Genomic DNA, 23,259 nt, shown 5'->3' on the forward strand with positions numbered 1-23,259 from the left:
CCGTACATCCCCATCTCCTCTGTCAGACATAAAAAGTTTATAATTGCGTCTCTCTTCAAGAAATGAACGCAACGATCCATACACCCATTTATAGTCTATATATGCATCATATTCAAGTGTTTCTACTATTGACTTCTGGAAAAGTGGATTGACCATTCCGATAAATAAGCAAAAGTAATGTAGATGCAATTTGTAGCGATATCCAAGTAGGATGAATAATAAAAGTACACCGAATAGTTGTAGAAAAAAATACCCATACTGTCGTTATACATCTTCTTCTCATAATTCGCAAGTTATTGTAGACGATATTTGTTTTTGTGATATTTCCATCGTTTCCGAAACACGAATAACTACCATTGCTGTCAAGTTTCACTTTAATAGTAAATAACCATTCTACAAAATGTTAATGAAGCACACGTACAGACAAGAGGATTTTCATCTAATAAGACTGTCAATGTCTTATTTGATTTTCTAAATAGCACTTCAATTGCGTCAATATCCTTTGTAGTCAAAGATAAGGAGCCTAAGCCGGTTAAGGTCATTGAGTTTTAATGGAAGTTGTGACTAAATTCCTTACAAGTATCAGAGATTGCAAACAGTCAGTTTGACTTTTGAATGTTGAACTTCTGAATTAGTCTTCGAATGCATTCCTTGAAAAGTCTATATACCGCAAAAGTTTCAGTCCATGGTGGAATTGTCCATGGTGATCATCTTTTAGACCAATACTTAATAAAGAACTTTGCATTATCAGTTACTCCAAATTTAATCCCGAACAAAGAAATTCAGGATTTAAAATTCAGGATTTGAAGTGTGACATATTTAGAACTCCTACATTCTGCAATCCGTAAAAAGATAGGTGCAGTAGTAAAATGAAGAGTATGTTAAATCAAACATTTTTAAGGTTATACAGATTGATATGAATAAAATGAGGAATGGATTATACGTAAGTTAGAAAGGAACCAAATTCAAAAAACAAATATAACCAAACGACATATAGGGGCCAATATATAGAGTTTCCATGTCTATTTTACTATCTAAACAACGCGTTGTTTGTGTGTATAGAAGTGTGGTAGAACTAACATAGGTTTGACAAAACAATATTAAAACTTGTACACCTATATGATAAAGAAAAAAAAACCATTCAAAACATAAAATATTTGGTTTTTGCTTTCGCCGGGAACAAAGGGAAAACAATGTGAGCCACTCAAACAAAACTTCAGTTACTGTAATATATTATGCGTAAAAAATTTTTCTATTCTTTTAATCAGTAAATTATAATTTTCTTTGGTGCCAACACAAAAAGAAAAGAAAAGATAAGTAAAGCTCACCACATCAAGAGACAAAACCATGACCAACAAAAGACAGACAACAATAACACGGAAAATTAAAGATTGACCGACAGGAATATGATAAAAAGCCGGGGTGACTACGTGTGATATAGAAGAGTGATTATATAGGTGTCATAGCATGGTGATGACAGACACGAATATGATAAAAAGCCGGATTGACTACGTGAGATATAGAAGAGTGATTATATAGGTGTCATAGCATGGTGATGACCGACACGAATATGATAAAAAGCCGAGTTGACTACGTGAGATATAGAAGGGCGATTATATAGGTGTCATAGCATGGTGATGACAGACACGAATATGATAAAAAGCCGGGTTGACTACGTGTGACATAGAAGGGCGATTATATAGGTGTCATAGCATGGTGATGACAGACACGATTATGATAAAAAGCCGGGTTGACTACGTGAGATATAGAAGAGTGATTATATAGGTGTCATAGCATGGTGATGACAGACACGAATATGATAAAAAGACGGGTTGACTACGTGAGATATAGAAGGGCGATTATATAGGTGTCATAGCATGGTGATGACCGACACGAATATGATAAAAAGCCGGAGTGACTACGTGAGATATAGAAGAGTGATTATATAGGTGTCATAGCATGGTGATGACAGACACGAATATGATAAAAAGCCGGGTTGACTACGTGAGATATAGAAGAGTGATTATATAGGTGTCATAGCATGGTGATGACAGACACGAATATGATAAAAAGACGGGTTGACTACGTGAGATATAGAAGGGCGATTATATAGGTGTCATAGCATGGTGATGACAGACACGAATATGATAAAAAGCCGGGTTGACTACGTGTGATATAGAAGGGCGATTATATAGGTGTCATAGCATGGTGATGACAGACACGAATATGATAAAAAGCCGGGTTGACTACGTGAGATATAGAAGAGTGATTATATAGGTGTCATAGCATGGTGATGACAGACACGAATATGATAAAAAGCCGGATTGACTACGTGAGATATAGAAGAGTGATTATATAGGTGTCATAGCATGGTGATGACCGACACGAATATGATAAAAAGCCGGGATGACTACGTGAGATATAGAAGGGCGATTATATAGGTGTCATAGCATGGTGATGACAGACACGAATATGATAAAAAGCCGGGTTGACTACGTGAGATATAGAAGGGCGATTATATAGGTGTCATAGCATGGTGATGACCGACACGAATATGATAAAAAGCCGGAGTGACTACGTGAGATATAGAAGAGTGATTATATAGGTGTCATAGCATGGTGATGACAGACACGAATATGATAAAAAGCCGGGTTGACTACGTGAGATATCGAAGAGTGATTATATAGGTGTCATAGCATGGTGATGACAGACACGAATATGATAAAAAGACGGGTTGACTACGTGAGATATAGAAGGGCGATTATATAGGTGTCATAGCATGGTGATGACAGAAACAGTATCACATTTACTACAAAAGATAACAGGTTTCTGCTCCACTGGTGTTTCCAGACGTGTTTTTCCATATAAGTCTGTGATAAATTCAAAATAATATATCCGAAATCATCTGTGACACAGATATTTCATGACGGTCAACTAGAGTAAAACTTTCTACTTTTTTCCTTTATGAAATAAATCACGCCAAATTCAAATTTTGAGTAATGTAATGTTTTCTGACCAGACAATGAATGATCCACATTTTTGATATTTATGACTGACTCAATATCAACAGTGTCCTTTCCTTCAAAAGTGTCGACTGTGGCATCATCGAAGGAAATTATCAACCTAATTTGTCTTGACGTAAGAAACACTACAGGAGCCAGGAATTGCTCACATTTAAGCATCAGCTGCGAATTTTTCTTTCAAATTTCTTTACACTCATCCCTATATTTAACAAGCAAAATAACCTATAATAGTGAAATATACACGTAATGTATTCATGTGTATGGTCAAATTTTGAACGACATCAAAGAAACACGAAGACATAATTCAAAAAGATTTGATAAGGAAAAGATGAGCGAGACTTTTGACTGTGTTCTATTTTACATAGCTATTGTTATAGATCAGACTGATATAGATGATGGTTATACTTGTAACTCCAGAGTCTCTGTGTTCTATTTGACAACTATTGTTATAGATCAGACTGATATAGATGCTGGTTATACTTGTAACTCTGGAGTCTCTGTGTTCTATTTGACAACTATTGTTATAGATCAGACTGATATAGATGATGGTTATACTTGTAACTCCAGAGTCTCTGTGTTCTATTTGACAACTATTGTTATAGATCAGACTGATATAGATGATGGTTATACTTGTAACTCCAGAGTCTCTGTGTTCTATTTGACAACTATTGTTATAGATCAGACTGATATAGATGATGGTTATACTTGTAACTCCAGAGTCTCTGTGTTCTATTTGACAACTATTGTTATAGATCAGACTGATATAGATGATGGTTATACTTGTAACTCCAGAGTCTCTGTGTTCTATTTGACAACTATTGTTATAGATCAGACTGATATAGATGATGGTTATACTTGTAACTCACGAGTCTCTGTGTTCTATATGACAACTATTGTTATAGATCAGACTGATATAGATGATGGTTATACTTGTAACTCCAGAGTCTCTGTGTTCTATTTGACAACTATTGTTATAGATCAGACTGATATAGATAGTGGTTATACTTGTAACTCCAAAGTCTCTGTGTTCTATTTGACAACTTTTGTTATAGATCAGACTGATATAGATGATGGTTATACTTGTAACTCACGAGTCTCTGTGTTCTATATGACAACTATTGTTATAGATCAGACTGATATAGATGATGGTTATACTTGTAACTCCAGAGTCTCTGTGTTCTATTTGACAACTATTGTTATAGATCAGACTGATATAGATAGTGGTTATACTTGTAACTCCAGAGTCTCTGTGTTCTATTTGACAACTTTTGTTATAGATCAGACTGATATAGATGATGGGTATACTTGTAACTCCAGAGTCTCTGTGTTCTATTTGACAACTATTGTTATAGATCAGACTGATAAAGATAGTGGTTATACTTGTAACTCCAGAGTCTCTGTGTTCTATTTGACAACTATTGTTATTAATCAGACTGATATAGATGATGGTTATACTTGTAACTCCAGAGTCTCTGTGTTCTATTTGACAACTATTGTTATAGATCAGACTGATATAGATGATGGTTATACATGTAACTCCAGAGTCTCTGTGTTCTATTCTACAACTATTGTTATAGATCAGACTGATATAGATGATGGTTATACATGTAACTCCAGAGTCTCTGTGTTCTATTTGACAACTATTGTTATAGATCAGACTGATATAGATGATGGTTATACATGTAACTCCAGAGTCTCTGTGTTCTATTTGACAACTATTGTTATAGATCAGACTGATATAGATGATGGTTATACTTGTAACTCCAGAGTCTCTGTGTTCTATTTGACAACTATTGTTATAGATCAGACTGATATAGATGATGGTTATACTTGTAACTCCAGAGTCTCTGTGTTCTATTTGACAACTATTATTATAGATCAGACTGATATAGATGATGGTTATACTTGTAACTCCAGAGTCTCTGTGTTCTATTTGACATAGCTATTGTTATAGATCAGACTGATATAGATGATGGTTATACTTGTAACTCCAGAGTCTCTGTGTTCTATTTGACAACTATTGTTATAGATCAGACTGATATAGATGATGGTTATACATGTAACTCCAGAGTCTCTGTGTTCTATTTGACAACTATTGTTATAGATCAGACTGATATAGATGATGGTTATACTTGTAACTCCAGAGTCTCTGTGTTCTATTTGACAACTATTGTTATAGATCAGACTGATATAGATGATGGTTATACTTGTAACTCCAGAGTCTCTGTGTTCTATTTGACAACTATTATTATAGATCAGACTGATATAGATGATGGTTATACTTGTAACTCCAGAGTCTCTGTGTTCTATTTGACATAGCTATTGTTATAGATCAGACTGATATAGATGATGGTTATACTTGTAACTCCAGAGTCTCTGTGTTCTATTTGACAACTATTATTATAGATCAGACTGATATAGATGATGGTTATACTTGTGACTCACGAGTCTCTGTGTTCTATTTGACAACTATTGTTATAGATCAGACTGATATAGATGATGGTTGTACTTGTAACTCCAGAGTCTCTGTGTTCTATTTGACAACTATTGTTATAGATCAGACTGATATAGATGATGGTTATACTTGTAACTCCAGAGTCTCTGTGTTCTATTTTACATAGCTATTGTTATAGATCAGACTGATATAGATGATGGTTATACTTGTAACTCCAGAGTCTCTGTGTTCTATTTGACAACTATTGTTATAGATCAGACTGATATAGATGATGGTTATACTTGTAACTCCAGAGTCTCTGTGTTCTATTTCACAACTATTGTTATAGATCAGACTGATATAGATGATGGTTATACTTGTAACTCCAGAGTCTCTGTGTTCTATTTAACAACTATTGTTATAGATCAGACTGATATAGATGATGGTTATACTTGTAACTCCAGAGTCTCTGTGTTCTATTTGACAACTATTGTTATAGATCATACTGATAAAGATGATGGTTATACTTGTAACTCCAGAGTCTCTGTGTTCTATTTGACAACTATTATTATAGATCAGACTGATATAGATGATGGTTATACTTGTAACTCCAGAGTCTCTGTGTTCTATTTGACAACTATTGTTATAGATCAGACTGATATAGATGATGGTTGTACTTGTAACTCCGGAGTCTCTGTGTTCTATTTGACAACTATTGTTATAGATCAGACTGATATAGATGATGGTTATACATGTAACTCCAGAGTCTCTGTGTTCTATTCTACAACTATTGTTATAGATCAGACTGATATAGATGATGGTTATACATGTAACTCCAGAGTCTCTGTGTTCTATTTGACAACTATTGTTATAGATCAGACTGATATAGATGATGGTTATACATGTAACTCCAGAGTCTCTGTGTTCTATTTGACAACTATTGTTATAGATCAGACTGATATAGATGATGGTTATACTTGTAACTCCAGAGTCTCTGTGTTCTATTTGACAACTATTGTTATAGATCAGACTGATATAGATGATGGTTATACTTGTAACTCCAGAGTCTCTGTGTTCTATTTGACAACTATTATTATAGATCAGACTGATATAGATGATGGTTATACTTGTAACTCCAGAGTCTCTGTGTTCTATTTGACATAGCTATTGTTATAGATCAGACTGATATAGATGATGGTTATACTTGTAACTCCAGAGTCTCTGTGTTCTATTTGACAACTATTGTTATAGATCAGACTGATATAGATGATGGTTATACATGTAACTCCAGAGTCTCTGTGTTCTATTTGACAACTATTGTTATAGATCAGACTGATATAGATGATGGTTATACTTGTAACTCCAGAGTCTCTGTGTTCTATTTGACAACTATTGTTATAGATCAGACTGATATAGATGATGGTTATACTTGTAACTCCAGAGTCTCTGTGTTCTATTTGACAACTATTATTATAGATCAGACTGATATAGATGATGGTTATACTTGTAACTCCAGAGTCTCTGTGTTCTATTTGACATAGCTATTGTTATAGATCAGACTGATATAGATGATGGTTATACTTGTAACTCCAGAGTCTCTGTGTTCTATTTGACAACTATTATTATAGATCAGACTGATATAGATGATGGTTATACTTGTGACTCACGAGTCTCTGTGTTCTATTTGACAACTATTGTTATAGATCAGACTGATATAGATGATGGTTGTACTTGTAACTCCAGAGTCTCTGTGTTCTATTTGACAACTATTGTTATAGATCAGACTGATATAGATGATGGTTATACTTGTAACTCCAGAGTCTCTGTGTTCTATTTTACATAGCTATTGTTATAGATCAGACTGATATAGATGATGGTTATACTTGTAACTCCAGAGTCTCTGTGTTCTATTTGACAACTATTGTTATAGATCAGACTGATATAGATGATGGTTATACTTGTAACTCCAGAGTCTCTGTGTTCTATTTCACAACTATTGTTATAGATCAGACTGATATAGATGATGGTTATACTTGTAACTCCAGAGTCTCTGTGTTCTATTTAACAACTATTGTTATAGATCAGACTGATATAGATGATGGTTATACTTGTAACTCCAGAGTCTCTGTGTTCTATTTGACAACTATTGTTATAGATCATACTGATAAAGATGATGGTTATACTTGTAACTCCAGAGTCTCTGTGTTCTATTTGACAACTATTATTATAGATCAGACTGATATAGATGATGGTTATACTTGTAACTCCAGAGTCTCTGTGTTCTATTTGACAACTATTGTTATAGATCAGACTGATATAGATGATGGTTGTACTTGTAACTCCGGAGTCTCTGTGTTCTATTTAACAACTATTGTTATAGATCAGACTGATATAGATGATGGTTATACTTGTAACTCCAGAGTCTCTGTGTTCTATTTGACAACTATTGTTATAGATCAGACTGATATAAATGATGGTTATACTTGTAACTCCAGAGTGTTTGTGTTCTATTTGACAACTATTGTTATATATCAGACTGATATAGATGATGGTTATACATGTAACTCCAGAGTCTCTGTGTTCTATTCTACAACTATTGTTATAGATCAGACTGATATAGATGATGGTTATACATGTAACTCCAGAGTCTCTGTGTTCTATTTGACAACTATTGTTATAGATCAGACTGATATAGATGATGGTTATACATGTAACTCCAGAGTCTCTGTGTTCTATTTGACAACTATTGTTATAGATCAGACTGATATAGATGATGGTTATACTTGTAACTCCAGAGTCTCTGTGTTCTATTTGACAACTATTGTTATAGATCAGACTGATATAGATGATGGTTATACTTGTAACTCCAGAGTCTCTGTGTTCTATTTGACAACTATTATTATAGATCAGACTGATATAGATGATGGTTATACTTGTAACTCCAGAGTCTCTGTGTTCTATTTGACATAGCTATTGTTATAGATCAGACTGATATAGATGATGGTTATACTTGTAACTCCAGAGTCTCTGTGTTCTATTTGACAACTATTATTATAGATCAGACTGATATAGATGATGGTTATACTTGTGACTCACGAGTCTCTGTGTTCTATTTGACAACTATTGTTATAGATCAGACTGATATAGATGATGGTTGTACTTGTAACTCCAGAGTCTCTGTGTTCTATTTGACAACTATTGTTATAGATCAGACTGATATAGATGATGGTTATACTTGTAACTCCAGAGTCTCTGTGTTCTATTTTACATAGCTATTGTTATAGATCAGACTGATATAGATGATGGTTATACTTGTAACTCCAGAGTCTCTGTGTTCTATTTGACAACTATTGTTATAGATCAGACTGATATAGATGATGGTTATATTTTTAACTCCAGAGTCTCTGTGTTCTATTTCACAACTATTGTTATAGATCAGACTGATATAGATGATGGTTATACTTGTAACTCCAGAGTCTCTGTGTTCTATTTAACAACTATTGTTATAGATCAGACTGATATAGATGATGGTTATACTTGTAACTCCAGAGTCTCTGTGTTCTATTTGACAACTATTGTTATAGATCATACTGATAAAGATGATGGTTATACTTGTAACTCCAGAGTCTCTGTGTTCTATTTGACAACTATTATTATAGATCAGACTGATATAGATGATGGTTATACTTGTAACTCCAGAGTCTCTGTGTTCTATTTGACAACTATTGTTATAGATCAGACTGATATAGATGATGGTTGTACTTGTAACTCCGGAGTCTCTGTGTTCTATTTAACAACTATTGTTATAGATCAGACTGATATAGATGATGGTTATACTTGTAACTCCAGAGTCTCTGTGTTCTATTTGACAACTATTATTATAGATCAGACTGATATAAATGATGGTTATACTTGTAACTCCAGAGTGTTTGTGTTCTATTTGACAACTATTGTTATAGATCAGACTGATATAGATGATGGTTATACTTGTAACTCCGGAGTCTCTGTGTTCTATTTGACAACTATTGTTATAGATCAGACTGATATAGATGATGGTTATACTTGTAACTCCAGAGTCTCTGTGTTCTATTTGACAACTATTGTTATAGATAAGACTGATATAGATGATGGTTATACATGTAACTCCAGAGTCTCTGTGTTCTTTTTGACAACTATTGTTATAGATCAGACTGATATAGATGATGGTTATACTTGTAACTCCAGAGTCTCTGTGTTCTATATGACAACTATTGTTATAGATCAGACTGATATAGATGATGGTTGTACTTGTAACTCCAGAGTCTCTGTGTTCTATTTGACAACTATTGTTATAGATCAGACTGATATAGATGATGGTTATACTAGTAACTCCAGAGTCTCTGTGTTCTATTTGACAACTATTGTTATAGATCAGACTGATATAGATGATGGTTATACATGTAACTCCAGAGTCTCTGTGATCTATTTGACAACTATTGTTATAGATCAGACTGATATAGATGATGGTTATAAATATAACTCCAGAGTCTCTGTGTTCTATTTGACAACTATTGTTATAGATCAGACTGATATAGATGATGGTTATACTTGTAACTCCAGAGTCTCTGTGTTCTATTTGACAACTATTGTTATAGATCAGACTGATATAGATGATGGTTGTACTTGTAACTCCAGAGTCTCTGTGTTCTATTTGACAACTATTGTTATAGATCAGACTGATATAGATGATGGTTATACTTGTAACTCCAGAGTCTCTGTGTTCTATTTTACAACTATTGTTATAGTTTAGACTGATATAGATGATGGTTATACTTGTAACTCCAGAGTCTCTGTGTTCTATTTGACAACTATTGTTATAGATCAGACTGATATAGATGATGGTTATACTTGTAACTCCAGAGTCTCTGTGTTCTATTTGACAACTATTGTTATAGATCAGACTGATATAGATGATGGTTATACTTGTAACTCCAGAGTCTCTGTGTTCTATTTGACAACTATTGTTATAGATCAGACTGATATAGATGATGGTACTTGTAACTCCAGAGTCTCTGTGTTCTATTTGACAACTATTGTTATAGATCAGACTTATATAGATGATGGTTGTACTTGTAACTCACGAGTCTCTGTGTTCTATTTGACAACTATTGTTATAGATCAGACTGATATAGATGATGGTTATTCTTGTAACTCCAGAGTCTCTGTGTTCTATTTGACAACTATTGTTATATATCAGACTGATATAGATGATGGTTATTCTTGTAACTCCAGAGTCTCTGTGTTCTATTTGACAACTATTATTATAGATCAGACTGATATAGATGATGGTTATACTTGTAACTCCAGAGTCTCTGTGTTCTATTTGACAACTATTGTTATAGATCAGACTGATATAGATGATGGTTATACTTGTAACTCCAGAGTCTCTGTGTTCTATTTGACAACTATTGTTATAGATCAGACTGATATAGATGATGGTTATACTTGTAACTCCAGAGTCTCTGTGTTCTATTTGACAACTATTGTTATAGATCAGACTTATATAGATGATGGTTGTACTTGTAACTCACGAGTCTCTGTGTTCTATTTGACAACTATTGTAATAGATCAGACTGATATAGATGATGGTTATACTTGTAACTCCAGAGTCTCTGTGTTCTATTTGACAACTATTGTTATAGATCAGACTGATATAGATGATGGTTATACTTGTAACTCCAGAGTCTCTGTGTTCTATTTGACAACTATTGTTATAGATCAGACTGATATAGATGATGGTTATACTTGTAACTCCAGAGTCTCTGTGTTCTATTTGACAACTATTGTTATAGATCAGACTGATATAGATGATGGTTATACTTGTAACTCCAGAGTCTCTGTTTTCTATTTGACAACTATTGTTATAGATCAGACTGATATAGATGATGGTTATACTTGTAACTCCAGAGTCTCTGTGTTCTATTTGACAACTATTGTTATAGATCAGACTGATATAGATGATGGTTATACTTGTAACTCCAGAGTCTCTGTGTTCTATTTGACAACTATTGTTATGGATCAGACTGATATAGATGATGGTTATACTTGTAACTCCGGAGTCTCTGTGTTCTATTTGACAACTATTGTTATAGATCAGACTGATATAGATGATGGTTGTACTTGTAACTCCAGAGTCTCTGTGTTCTATTTGACAACTATTGTTATATATCAGACTGATATAGATGATGGTTATACTTGTAACTCCAGAGTCTCTGTGTTCTATTTGACAACTATTGTTATAGATCAGACTGATACAGATGATGGTACTTGTAACTCCAGAGTCTCTGTGTTCTATTTGACAACTATTGTTATAGATCAGACTGATATAGATGATGGTTGTACTTGTAACTCCAGAGTCTCTGTGTTCTATTTGACAACTATTGTTATAGATCAGACTTATATAGATGATGGTTATACTTGTAACTCCAGAGTCTCTGTGTTCTATTTGACAACTATTGTTATAGATCAGACTGATATAGATGATGGTTATACATGTAACTCCAGAGTCTCTGTGTTCTATTTGACAACTATTGTTATAGATCAGACTGATATAGATGATGGTTATACTTGTAACTCCAGAGTCTCTGTGTTCTATTTGACAACTATTGTTATAGATCAGACTGATATAGATGATGGTTATACTTGTAACTCCGGAGTCTCTGTGTTCTATTTGACAACTATTATTATAGATCAGACTGATATAGATGATGGTTATACTTGTAACTCACGAGTCTCTGTGTTCTATTTGACAACTATTGTTATAGATCAGACTGATATAGATGATGGTTATACTTGTAACTCCAGAGTCTCTGTGTTCTATTTGACAACTATTGTTATAGATCAGACTGATATAGATGGTTATACATGTAACTCCAGAGTCTCTGTGTTCTATTTGACAACTATTGTTATAGATCAGACTGATATAGATGATGGTTATACTTGTAACTCACGAGTCTCTGTGTTCTATTTGACAACTATTGTTATAGATCAGACTGATATAGATGATGGTTATACTTGTAACTCCAGAGTCTCTGTGTTCTATTTGACAACTATTGTTATAGATCAGACTGATATAGATGATGGTTGTACTTGTAACTCCAGAGTCTCTGTGTTCTATTTGACAACTATTGTTATAGATCAGACTGATATAGATGATGTAACTCCGGAGTCTCTAAAGATTGATTTAAGCTCTAATACTGTAGTCGGTAAGGATGATTTTATTTCAATCCGTTTGCTGTATGTTAAAAATAGTTCATTTATTTCATACGAATTATTGTAATATATATCTCTGTCTGTAACAGAGAGGCAAACATTACTTAACTTTCGAACTCATAATTCCAAAATAACATCATGAAAAAAAGACACATTTCAATAAAAAAAAAAACACAAAAAAAACCCACATTCTCTGAAACAATGGGATTGATCTTAGGTGCTCCCGTCGTATTGCAATGATAAGTATAAAAGATGAAAAATTTGACATTTTGATTTGGATTTAATATTGTTGAGTTGTGTGAGTGATTTGTATGCCCCATTTATGGCCATAATGTTTTCTGTTCTGTGCGTGCGTTTGTTCGTCCTTCCGTCTGATTGTCCGTCCGTTCGTCCATTCGTCTCTCCCGCTTCAGGTTAACTTTTGGTTATAGTATTTGGTCGAGGTAGTTTTTGATGAAATTGAATCCAATCAACTTGAAACTTAGTAAACATGTTCCCTATGATATGATCTTTTTACTGAGATTTATCCTATTTTACGGTCAACCGAACATAAAAAAATGAAAGTGCGGATGGGGCATCCGTGTACTTGGGATACATTCTTGTTTATTATCTATTTCATGATGTATACGATATTATTAAAAAAAAAATGATGCTACCATAGGAATGTATTGTTATATGTAGTGGGGATTAACATTGGGCACAATAGCGTGAAACTTCCTGTTTTGATAATAAACCCTTGTTTAACAACAAAACAATTAAATATTGGTAACAATAGCTCTTTAGCACAATGAACTTAAGGTATGAGTTCTATATTTAAATGTTTACGTATTGCTTGACTGGCTTCATTTGAAATGTTAAAAAAAAGATCAAAATATAGTTAATGATACAGTGTTTTATTCATTTCGTTGTGATATATTCAGAAATCAGATTACATTTTAAAGATTCACACATTAATTTTACCAAAATGTTGACAATTCTATGTTTATTCTTTCTTTGTGTAAACTGTACTTTTTCGTTAATTTATTCTGGACATTGTAATATTTCATTAAGTATGAAGAAAATGAGATGTGATTGTAGTTCGAGGAATTTAACATTTATACCAACAGAATGTCCACGAAATTCATCAGAGTTATATCTGGCTAACAATGACCTTGGCATTTTAGGTAAGGAATCATTTTCTAGATATACACACCTCACCTATCTAGATATAAGTTATTGCAATATAACGTCAATCGACCAATCAGCTTTCGATAATTTGACACAATTAAAAGAACTGAAATTTTTCAATAATCCTTTGAAAACATTTCAAAGTGATGTGTTTTCACCACTGAATGAGCTACGAATTATTTCCATATCGCACACTTTGCTGTCAACGTATCCAAGAGAGTCGTGGTCTGATGTTTGCAGAATTACAACAGTGATTTGTGACTGTGGTCCGTCAAATGGAACATTTTCGGAGATATTTTCCGCCATGAACAATTTGAATTACTTCCAAGTTGATTATCAGAGTGATGTCATACATAACCTTACATTTCAATCATTCAAAAGGACGCCATTGAAACATTTGAATATCAATGGCCAATTACGAGACATAGAAATAGATGTTTTTGCACCGTTAGAATTACTTTCTAGTCTTATTATTCCAAATCAAAATTTTCTTAAATTATCAAGAACATTACCAGCTTTGCACGTGTTTCAAAATTGACAAATGAATGAATTGGATTTGAGCAATAATTTTAAAAATTATGGTGAATATGTTATTTCGGCTGATCTATTTGCATATATCGGTAACATTTGCGTAAAAAGATTATCTTTGGGTTGGAATGGTATTAGAAGGATAGACGCTGTAGCCTTTCAGAAAATGAAATACAAACATTGTCTTGAATCTTTGAACTTAAATAACAATGAATTTGATTATCATCAGGATCTTATTGTATTTTTTTTTAATTTCTTTATAAATATCAAAAGAATAGACATTTCTGCGATAACTAGTAGATCTATTGAAAACATTCGAGAACAAAGTACTAATGGTACAAGAACGCTGGATCACCGAGTTATATTCCATCCTCGATCAGATTGGTCTATCAGACTACCTTCTTCACTCGAATTTCTAAATGCATCATTTATAATCGGATGGGGTAATCTGATAAACAGTTTAACATTTAAGGGTATTACCGGATTGAAAATTGTTGATTTTACATACTCATCACTTGATGACTGCAATTATACAATAAATGGACTTCAGAACGTGTTAATACTTAATGTTTCACATTTCCAATGTGGTCTTTTAAATCCAAACATTCTTCAATCTGCCGTCAATTTGGAACAGTTGATAATGCAAAGTTCTTCATTAAGTATCGGCCTAAAGGATGATCACCACAGTAAATTCATCCATGGACTCAAACGTTTGCAGTATATAGACTTTTCAAGAAATGCATTTGAAGACCAATTCAGAATTTCAACATTTAAAAGTCAACTAGACAGTGTGCAATCTTTGATACTTGAAGGAAATTTATTCACAAGTATTCCTTTAAATCTAGAAGACTTGAACCGTCTTAGTTTCCTAAACATCAGAAACAACAAAATAGCGTATTTGACAACTAAAGAAACTGACGCGATTGAAGTGTTATTTGAAAAATCAAATAGAACAATGACAGTCTTATTAGATGGCAACCCTCTTGTTTGTACTTGCGCTTCGTTAGATTTTGTAGAATGGTTATTAACTACTAAAGTGACACTTGACAGCAATGGTAGTTATTCTTGTGTCGAAAACGATGGAAATATTACAACAACAAGTGTTGTCTACAATCACTTGCGAATTTTTAGAATAAGATGTATCAATACAGTATGGTTAATTTTTTCTGCAACTTTATTCGGTGTGCTTCTTTTATTCATTCTAGTTGGATATCGTTACAAATTGCACCTTCAATACTTTTGTTTATTTATCGGAATGGCAAATCCACTTTTCCGGAAGTCAAAAGAAGAATCACTTGAATATGATGCATATGTAGCTTATTGCGACGGAGACTATACATGGGTATATGGCCCTTTGCGCATATTTCTCGAAGAGAGACGAAATTATAAACTTCTTTTGTTAGATAGAGGAGATGTCCTTGCTGGAGAACATAGACTTTTTGCTTTAAACAATTCAATTCCAAAATGCAAAAAGATAATCTTAGTGATTTCAAAAGAGTTTGTTAACAATGACTGGGCATACTATGAAGCAACTGTTGGCATTGAACATTTCCTGGGATTACAAGCAAGAATAATTGTTATAAACCTGGAAAATATAACCAAAACAGAAATACCGCAATGTGTTCTTCAAATGATGTCATTGGACGCCAATGATCATATTCGCAAAACAGACACATTAAATGAAAATAACATTTTCTGGAAATGTTTAGATCAAGCAATGCAACGTTAATGAAGGACAGTGACTTTTTTCAATTAATGATATTCAACAATTGTTGTTTCATTGTAAAAATGCATTGTCAGTCTAAAGCGTATGCAAAAAAAAGTAAACATTAAGAACCTGCACGGTGGTACTATAGATATGATGAACACTATATTAACGAAAGGAATAAAAGAAACCAATTCATTAAACTACGACTAAATGTGCTTACAGGTATGAGCAACAATTTTTCCTTAACAAAAATGTATTCAAAAATCTTTTTACAGACGGTCATATGTGTAAAATATCATTATCGGTAAACGCTTATATATATTTTGATAAAAAAAAGTTTAAAAAAAATGGCGTTTTCAGGTCAAATACATGAGTTTGACATTTTATGAGAAGACTTCCCACAATAGTTTATGTACAAATTATCGAGATTATTTTAACCTGTTCAAAAGTCATAATTTTGAAATCCTTGAATATACTTACTATTTGTGCAATGCAAAAGACTATTCCATTGCTCTGATATATATAGTCTTTCTTTTTTTAAATTGGTGTAATTATAGGAAAAATGTCACATCATTTTGTTAAACAGACATGCTTGAGTGTATGCCAATTATGTGTATGATACAAACCATATCTGTTTATTTAAAGTTTTCATATTTTTATATCTTATCAGGACGTAGCTGTATTAAATACAATGCAATGTCAGGAAATAATGTGAAGTAGAGCAATGGTCTTTGTTTTTCTCCCCATTTAAATACCACTTCTTTTTATCAATATTCAGATCAATATCTTAGTTTTTGAACATTACCTTATATATCAGGTAAACAAGTACGTACAATTTGAAGAATAGATTAAAATGAATGACACCATTTTAATACACGCATTCATTGAAATCCTGCCGTTATAAGAGCCCCTCCTTGTCTCTTTTATGTTTTACAAAAATGATTTGAAATGTCTTCTTTTAACAGTTTAAATGTTTTGTACAATGTGATAGATATAAAATATTGAATGTACAACCCGAATATCATTTTGTATATGTCGTTGTCCATTCATTTGTACCAACCAAGATACATGGAATCGAAAACTGTTTTCCCCACGCAAATAGATATAAGAAGATTTGGTAGTATGAGTGCTAATGAGACAACTCTCCATCCAAGTCACAATTTATAAAAATAAACTAATCATAGATACCAGTATAAACGTTGTGTTTACGCTAGACGCACGTTTCGTCTGCAAAAGACTCAGTTGTGATACTCAAATCTAAAAGTTAAAGAGGCCAATTAGAGGACGAAGTTGGAGAGCATTGATAACTAAAAGTCCTAACAGTTTCGGGAAATACAGCTAAGGTTATCTATTCCTGAGGGAGACAAACCTTAGTTTTACAATAAAGTATTGTAAACAGTAACAGTAAACCAATGTAGGTCAACGTACGGTAACACGAAGCCTAGCCTCACACTGAACCACACGCTAGAAAAAGGTCCCAAAAGTTACTCGATAAGTGTAAAACCATTCAAACGGGAAAACCAAGGGTCTAATCTATTTAAAAAAAAAAACCAAGAAACAAGAAACACTTATGAACTACATCAACGAATGACAACTACAACATCATATTCATGATAGAAAAATGTAAACCAATTTAGCAAAAAAGCTCGATATGCGACAATGAATGAAAACAATAAAATCAGATGTGATAAATTAGGGAAATTGAAATACATTATAACATGCTGTGGATATCTTAACGCCAAGTTATAATTTGATTTTGAGTAACTATAGTTAAAATTATATTCAAATTAATTGTACCGTAACCAAAGAGCAAACACAATTGCTTTAGTTTCAACGATTGTTTCGATAAACATCCAAGTCTGTTATTTTGAAGTGTTTGCACATCTATGGTGAGTTTATTTACAACCACTAGGTCGGTGCCACTGCTGGTGGAGATTTATGTCCCTGAGGGTATCACATGCCCAGTAGTCAAAACAGGCGTCTGGCGTATATACTAAATTTAGTCCTGATAAGTTTAATTAAAACATTAAAACATAAAAATTGTGTTACCGTTGCGCCAATTTATATTTAATTTTATTTTTAGTAACTATATGTGTCAAATTATATCAAAATCAGTTGTACATTAACCAAACAACACACACTGCTTGTGTATTCAACGATTCCACTGATAAACATATCCAATTTTCTTATGTAGAAGTGTTTCCACATTGAAACTCCCATTTGTCAGTAAGATAGTTGCTTAAAAAGAATAGCATCTCAAGAATATTTTGAACTTAAACTAACCAGAGAGACGAAAGACACCAAGAACATATTAAGGCTCATAAGTCGAAAACAAACTGATAATCCAATGGTGGCATAGAAAAAATAACAAATATTGTTTAAACAGAAGGACAACAAAACTACACTCAAGTATTTAACAAATATATCCATGGATGTATATGTAGGACTCTAAAGTGCGATGGGGACGCTGAAGTCCGATGGTCACGCTAAAGTGCGATGATATACGCTTAAATGCGATTCCTCCTTACGCTAAAGTCCGCTGGTCTGCGAAAGTATAGGCGAAAAAAACGTAGTTGGATTATGACGTTAACAGTCGTTTATACAAACTAAAAATAAACACACCGGATGAAAAATCACAAATACTTCATTAAGAACTTTTAGACCAGATGTCAATGACTAAATTACATTAACCCTAACTGTGCTTTGATGGCTAAAACAAAGGGGATTTATTTTGGTAGTTGAAAGATGAGCTTGAATCCTGCAGTCGGCCGTTTTACTTTAGGCTCTATTGATACGAGTAGTATTCACATTTACATCCTGTGTCCTGATTTTATTGGAAACAAACAGATACATTTGAATCATTATTTATATAGCAGTTGTCTTTGTGGTCCCTGTTAGAACCTTTTCAGTTTTATTGAAAAGTATCGTCGGCAAAACAAATAAGGCTACATGTGTTCATACGTTAATTATAAATTGTCGGCTAAATCATCGTTATAGTGTAGACATTGCTTGTAAATATAGCATGGCTATGAAGTTGTTTCAATAAAAAGAGACCAATCGCCTTTCTCTATTATTTGAATTAAAATATGCATCAAATGAATGTTATATATTCCGACAATAATCGAATGTTGTATTTGTGATTTAAAAGGACGGTAGTAAAGGAAGGTGTTCCAATAAGTACTAGACTACAACGTGTGAACGGCAAGCTACCCAGTTATCACACTATTCAACAAGAAATATCGTAACTACAATCCCCTCCCCTTTCATGAATGTGACTTACAGAATTCAGACTATTTACCGGATTTATAATCACATAATCAACACGACGGGTGCCACATGTGGAGCAGGATCTGCTTACCCTTCGGAGCACCTGAAATCCCCCCTAGTTTTTGGTGGGGTTCGTGTTTTTTATTCGTTAGTTTTCTATGTTGTGTTATATGTACTATTGTTTTTCTGTTTGTCTTTTTCATTTTTAGCCATGGCGTTGTCAGTTTGTTTTTAATTTTTGAGTTTGACTGTCCCTTTGGTATCTTTCGTCCCTCTTTTGTAACACCTAAACTCACTTTTTAGCAATACTAACTTTGTTGGTCTTTAACTCTTTATGTATCATTCACTAAAAGACTACTGTAAGATTATTATGCCTATCACATATGGTATACCTTATAATACCAGATTTTAAAAATGGAATATATTTACATTGAATGTTCGTTAACTTATTTTAAAACCATCAAACATTACCCTATTGGTCCATCGCACTTTAGCGTGATTTACCATCGTACTTAAGCGTGAGACAACATCGTATTTTAGCGTAGACCATAGCACTTTAGCGTTGTCATCGCACTTTATAGTGCTTTCGGACTTTAGAGTCATATATAATATGTGTGAATGTAATGCCATCTGTGGATGTTTAGAGTAGCTTTATTTTGGAACATTAAAAAGTCTTAAAATGCCACTAAACAGATAGTCATTCAATGAGAAATAAACTACAAAATATGTGTATTTCATTTCTGATTGATAATTGTCGCATTGATGTATACTCCTTCAACTACAATTACTCAATCTTGTCTAAATATAAAGCAAACTGATATAAAAAAAAAAATCCAAATAAAATTTGTTATTTATTATTGTAACAGTAAAAATATAGAAAAGCGGGTTGGCCTTTTACGGTTTACTTTTTATAAAAAACAAAAAATTAAAACAAAACGTTTCATAAGTTAATGCTTCCGAAGCGCTTTTATTGATTTACTTGATCAAGAACGCTTAGAGCAAACTATTTACATCGCCATCCCTTTAACAGAACAATACAATATCTTTATAAATATAACATGTATAAGTATAAAAACAATAAAGGCTATTCAAAAATTTAGTTTTTTAAATAATCCAAATGATATTTGTGTGGTAATGTAAAGTATGTTGTCTTGAATCGAATAATAATCAACAGCAGTTAAGCTTTTAAATAGAAGAAGTTTTATTTATTGATGCATTTAATTTGTGTCACTGATTTTAACATTTATTTCAATTTGTTCGAATGCCTTTACCTGTTAAAATATGTAATTTTATACGAAATAGATTTGGTTATACGGAAGTGGTAATTTAATTGAAAGAAAACCGTTATCGTTTAAATGCACATAAACTTTACTATTGCATGCAACGTTGTCCCATCCTGTTAGACTATTAAATTTATATTGAAAAAAATACACATGGCTTGCATGCGTCACGGTACAAGGAACTTATATCAAACTCATATTTTACAAAATAGTTTCACATTTGTCAATGAAAGTCACGTTATGTTTGTTTTCGTTCTGTACTTCAATATTGGTGATTGATGCGTTGAATTTTAGTGCTTCCTCTTTTCCTTTTCGTTGGGTACTTGGATGTTGATGATTGATGCGTTGAATTTTAGTACTTCCTCTTTTCCTTTTCGTTGGGTACTTGGAGGTTGGTGATTGATGCGTTGAATTTTGGTACTTCCTTATTCAATGTTCGTGTGAAGACTTTGATAAATTACAATTGTACTCCAAATAAATGTAAAATTTAAATTCTGCACGATTTAAAAAAAATATTCAAAATATATTTTTCTTCGGGATTATTTTTCCCCATTTAACAAAGTATGATAAATGTAATATATTGATGTCTTTCTCTTTTTTTTTTTAATACAAAGTCCACTAATTCAAATATCCCAGCATAAATAGAGTAAAAAAGTATGAATTCAAAAATGGTGTGATACCATAATCTTATCATCTATCATTTATAATATGACAAAATGACAAGTTGTCTGCATTAACGCTTCGTGGCTAGATCCAAACATATCCAGAAAATGTAATTTTCATTTAATGTGTCTGTTTTACGAATGTGATCATTAGCGTCCAGTGACACCGTTTTCATTACACATTGCGGTATTTCTGATTTGGTAATACTCTCAAAGCTTATAACAATTAGTTTTGCTTGCAATCCAATAATATGCTCAATCCCAATAGTAGCATTCATTGTTCACAAACTCATTTGAAATAATTAGGATCATCTTTTTACATTTTGAAATGTAATTACTAATGGCAAGTCTTTTTTGACCAGGCCGTACATCCCAATCTCCTCTGTCTGACAAAAGAAGTTTACAATTTCGTTTCTCTTCAAGAAATGAACGCAAAGGTTCATACACCCATTTATAGTTCCCATCACAATAAGCTACATATGCAACATCTCCAAGTGCTTCTTCTTTTGACTTGCGGAAAAGTGGATTGGCCATTCAGATAAATAAACAAAAGTATTGTAGATGCAATTTGTAACGATATCCAAGTAGGATAAATAATAGAAGCACACCGAATAAAGTTGCAGAAAAAAAATAACCATATTGTCGTTATACATCTTATTCTCAAAATTCGCAAGTGATTGTAGACGATATTTGTTTTTGTGATATTTTCATCGTTTCCGACACACGAATAACTACCATTGCCGTCAGGTTTCACTTCAATAGTAAATAACCATTCTACAAATTTTAATGAAGCACACGTACAGACAAGAGGATTTCCCTCTAATAAGACTGTCAATGTCTTATTTGATTTTCTAAATAGCACTTCAATTGCGTCAATTTCCTGTGTAGTCAAAGATAAGGAGCCTAAGCCGGTTAAGGTCATTGAGTTTTAATGGAATAGTTGTGACTAAATTCCTTACAAGTATCAGAGATTGCAAACAGTCAGTTTGACTTTTGAATGTTGAACGTCTGAATTAGTCTTCGAATGCATTCCTTGAAAAGTCTATATACCGCAAAAGTTTGAGTCCATGGTGGAATTGTCCATGGTGATCATCTTTTAGACCAATACTTAATAAAGAACTTTGCATTATCAGCTACTCCAAATTTAATCCCGAACAAAGAAATTCACGATTTAAAATTTAGGATTTGAAGTGTGACATATTGAGAACTCCTACGTTCTGCAATCCGTAAAAAGATAGGTGCAGTCGTAAAATGAAGAGTATGTTAAATCAAACATTTTTAAGGTTTTAATATTCTTAAATGTGATGCTATTTATTGAACTGGTATGGCTGTTAATAAAAGATGCGTTGATGAATTCAAGCGAAGACGGAAATCGTATAACGACATCGTATGTGTTGCAAATGTGTATGGGAACTTAACTGTTGTCCTGATGGCCGGGGTAACATTGTTCATTATATCTTTTGTATTGGTATATTCTTAGTGAATCTTCTGAGATTTGTAAACAAATTGAGATTTACGATCAGCCAAGCTCTATATATATGTAAGTAGTTCTGTTGTAATAACATATTCCCCGTAATGTCTAAAATTATTGCTCAAATCCAATTCATCCATTTTTCGATTCTCAAACACTCGCAAGCTGGTAATGTTTTTGATAATATTAGATAATCTTGATTTTGAATAATAAGACTGGAAAGAGCTTTTAAAGGTGAAAAAGAATGTATTTCTATCGCCCGTAATCTGCCCACTATACTTAAATATTCCAACGGTGTACTTTTGAATGCGCTAAAAGTAGAGTTATGTAAAATATTATGTTCATAATCAATGTAGAAGTACTTTAGATTTTGCATAACAGAAAATATCCAAATCGCGAATGATCCATTTAACGGTCGACCATAAGTAAACACCATGAAAGCGTATTTTTACAGTTGTTTTCATAAGT

General features: G+C 33.0%; 1 protein-coding gene across 1 annotated transcript; it reads left to right on the forward strand.

Annotated features, from left to right (window-relative positions):
• The first annotated feature begins 15,658 nt into the window (after positions 1 to 15,658).
• LOC134692536 (toll-like receptor 13) lies at positions 15,659 to 16,132 on the forward strand. The gene has a single exon (XM_063552993.1). The coding sequence runs from the start codon at positions 15,659 to 15,661 to the stop codon at positions 16,130 to 16,132; it is 474 nt and encodes a 157-aa protein (XP_063409063.1).
• The last annotated feature ends 7,127 nt before the right edge of the window (positions 16,133 to 23,259 follow it).

Source organism: Mytilus trossulus, chromosome 12 (assembly GCF_036588685.1).
Source record: "Mytilus trossulus isolate FHL-02 chromosome 12, PNRI_Mtr1.1.1.hap1, whole genome shotgun sequence".
Classification (NCBI taxonomy): Eukaryota; Metazoa; Mollusca; class Bivalvia; order Mytilida; family Mytilidae; genus Mytilus; species Mytilus trossulus.

Bases quoted from the DNA above. Each gene is read 5' to 3' on its own strand.
- LOC134692536 (XM_063552993.1), top strand. From the start codon at position 15,659: ATGGCAAATCCACTTTTCCGGAAGTCAAAAGAAGAATCACTTGAATAT.